Source organism: Setaria italica, chromosome VII (genome assembly GCF_000263155.2).
Source record: "Setaria italica strain Yugu1 chromosome VII, Setaria_italica_v2.0, whole genome shotgun sequence".
NCBI classification, from domain to species: Eukaryota; Viridiplantae; Streptophyta; class Magnoliopsida; order Poales; family Poaceae; genus Setaria; species Setaria italica.
In genome coordinates, this window is record NC_028456.1 from 10,092,105 (window position 1) to 10,094,432 (window position 2,328).

Here is a 2,328-nt window from a genome sequence, read left to right on the forward strand (position 1 = left end):
GTACTCCTACTCGGCCCAATAGTCGGTAGCGGCCTCTAGCAAGACGTGCCAACTCCTATACGCACACGAAGATCATATCAGACGAACCATCACAACATAATATACATGCTATTCCCTTTGCCTCACGATATTTGGTCTAGCTTCAAGCCAACCGCTCTTTCTCGATCCTGTGATTCGGAATCCCTTTGTAGGTTAACTCTTAACCGTACGTAGCATGACCATGCATTTTCGGATCCGATCACTCGAGGGGCTCAGAGATATCACTCTCAATCAGAGAGGGGCAAATCCCATCTTGACTGACCATGTCTCATAGCATGCTTCTTGACAAACCCGAAAGCTACCTTTATAACTACCCTGTTACGGCGTAGCGTTTGATAGCCCCTAAGTAGGTCGATCCACATCTAGAATACATGCGACAGTCTCAGGTCTAAGGACAAAACGTATATGTTGTTTAAAGAGAGAACTACTTCTCGTGTTGGGTCAGTCTTAGCACATGTCTCCACATGTGACCACATTATTAGTTCAACATCTCCATGTCCATGACTTGTGAAACATAGTCATCAACTAATACATGTGCTAGTCTAATATTCATGTGTGTCCTCACATGAACTCCGACTAGGGACAACTTTAGAATAACCATACAAGTAAAGAGTTTCACATACAATTCACATAATTGCAAATCAATTCAAGTAGTCTTCAATGGATATTCAATGAACACAACATACAAATCATGGATACAAATGGAATATCATCATCTCTATGATTGCCTCTGGGGCATACCTCCAACACTAACCATGTGGTTGCTTGCCGTGATGTAGAGGAGGAAAGGTTCTTCCCGTTCAGGAGCGACGAGGATTGGGGCTGAAGTCAGCAATGCTTTGAGGATATCCAAAGCCTGTTGTGCCTCCTCCGTCTAGACGAACGCACTATCATCTTGAGGAGCTTGTAGAGAGGCATCCCTTGTTCGCCTAGTAAAGAGATGAACTGGCTTAGGGCGGCCAAGCAACCAGTGAGGCTTTGCATGCCTTTGACGTTGTGTATGGGGCCCATGTTGGTGATGGTCGCGATCTTTTTAGGGTTGGCTTTGATGCTGCGCTCGGACACGAGGTATCCGAGCAGCTTCCCCTTCGGGACCCCGAAAACATATTTTTCGGGATTCAATTTCATGTTGAACGTTCGGAGGTTCGTGAATGTTGCGGCTAAGTTCGCGATCAGGTCGCTCTCTTGAGTCGTTTTTACTACTATGTCATCCACGTAGACGGCAATAGTAGGTTTTGTCTACTCAACTCGGTCAAGTTGGTCGGGCGGATCGATCTGGTCGGCAAAGCATCACTGTATGCACCGTTGATAGGTGGCGCCCGCGTTCTTCAAACCGAATGGCCTGGTCATGTAACAATACAAACCATACGGGGTGATTAAGGAGGATGCAACCTGGTCGGTCTCCTTCATCGCGATCTGGCGGTAGCCTGAGTAGGCATCCAGAAAAGAGAGGATTTCGCATCCTGAGGTGGAGTCGACTATCTGATCTATATGTGGTAAAGGAAAATGATCCTTGGGACATGCCTTGTTATGGCTAGTATAGTCAACACACATTCTCCATTTCCCATTCTTCTTTTTTACAAGAACAGGGTTAGCGAGCCAGTCGGAGTGGTACAACTCCTTGATGAAGCTGGCCACTAGGAGTCTGGCGATCTCATCGCCTATGGCCCTGCGTCTCTCATCATCGAAGCGGCGTAGGCGTTGCTTGACAGGCTTCAAGCCTGGGGCGATGTGTAGTGCGTGCTCGGTGACCTCCCTTGGTATGCCCAGCAAGTAAGAAGGCTTCCATGCGAAGACATCCCGATTGGTGCACTGGAAGTCGACGAGCTCGCCTTTCTATTTGGTTGGGAGCTTGATCCTGATCCGCACCATCATGGTTGGGTCGCTGGGGTCGACCTCCACCACCTTGGTTTCCTCGATCGGATGGAAGGCGCTCATGGAGGTTGGCTCGTTGTAGTCGGGGATGGCCGGTGCCGCCGTGTTCACGAGCTTCGGGAGCTCGGCACTGTTGACGATGCTGGTGGCGAGCTTGTAGTGCTCGTGGTCGCATGTGTAAGTGTGCGAGAAGGTGCTACCCATGGTGATGACGCCGTTCGGTCCCGGCATCTTCAGCTTGAGGTAGGTGTAGTTGGGGACTGCCATGAACTTGGCATAGCATGGACGCTCCAGGATGGTGTGGTAGGACCCTGGGAAGTCCACCACCTCGAAGGTCAGGACCTCTGTGTGGAAGTTGGCGTGGTCTCCAAACATGACAGAGATGTCGATTTGCCCGAGCGAGTACGCCTGCAT

General features: G+C 49.7%; 1 protein-coding gene across 1 annotated transcript; it reads right to left on the minus strand.

Annotated features, from left to right (window-relative positions):
* Positions 1-1,875: 1,875 nt before the first annotated feature.
* Positions 1,876-2,328, minus strand: LOC101782366. The gene has a single exon (XM_004977748.1). It carries the CDS (start codon positions 2,326-2,328, stop codon positions 1,876-1,878), a length of 453 nt encoding a protein of 150 aa, XP_004977805.1.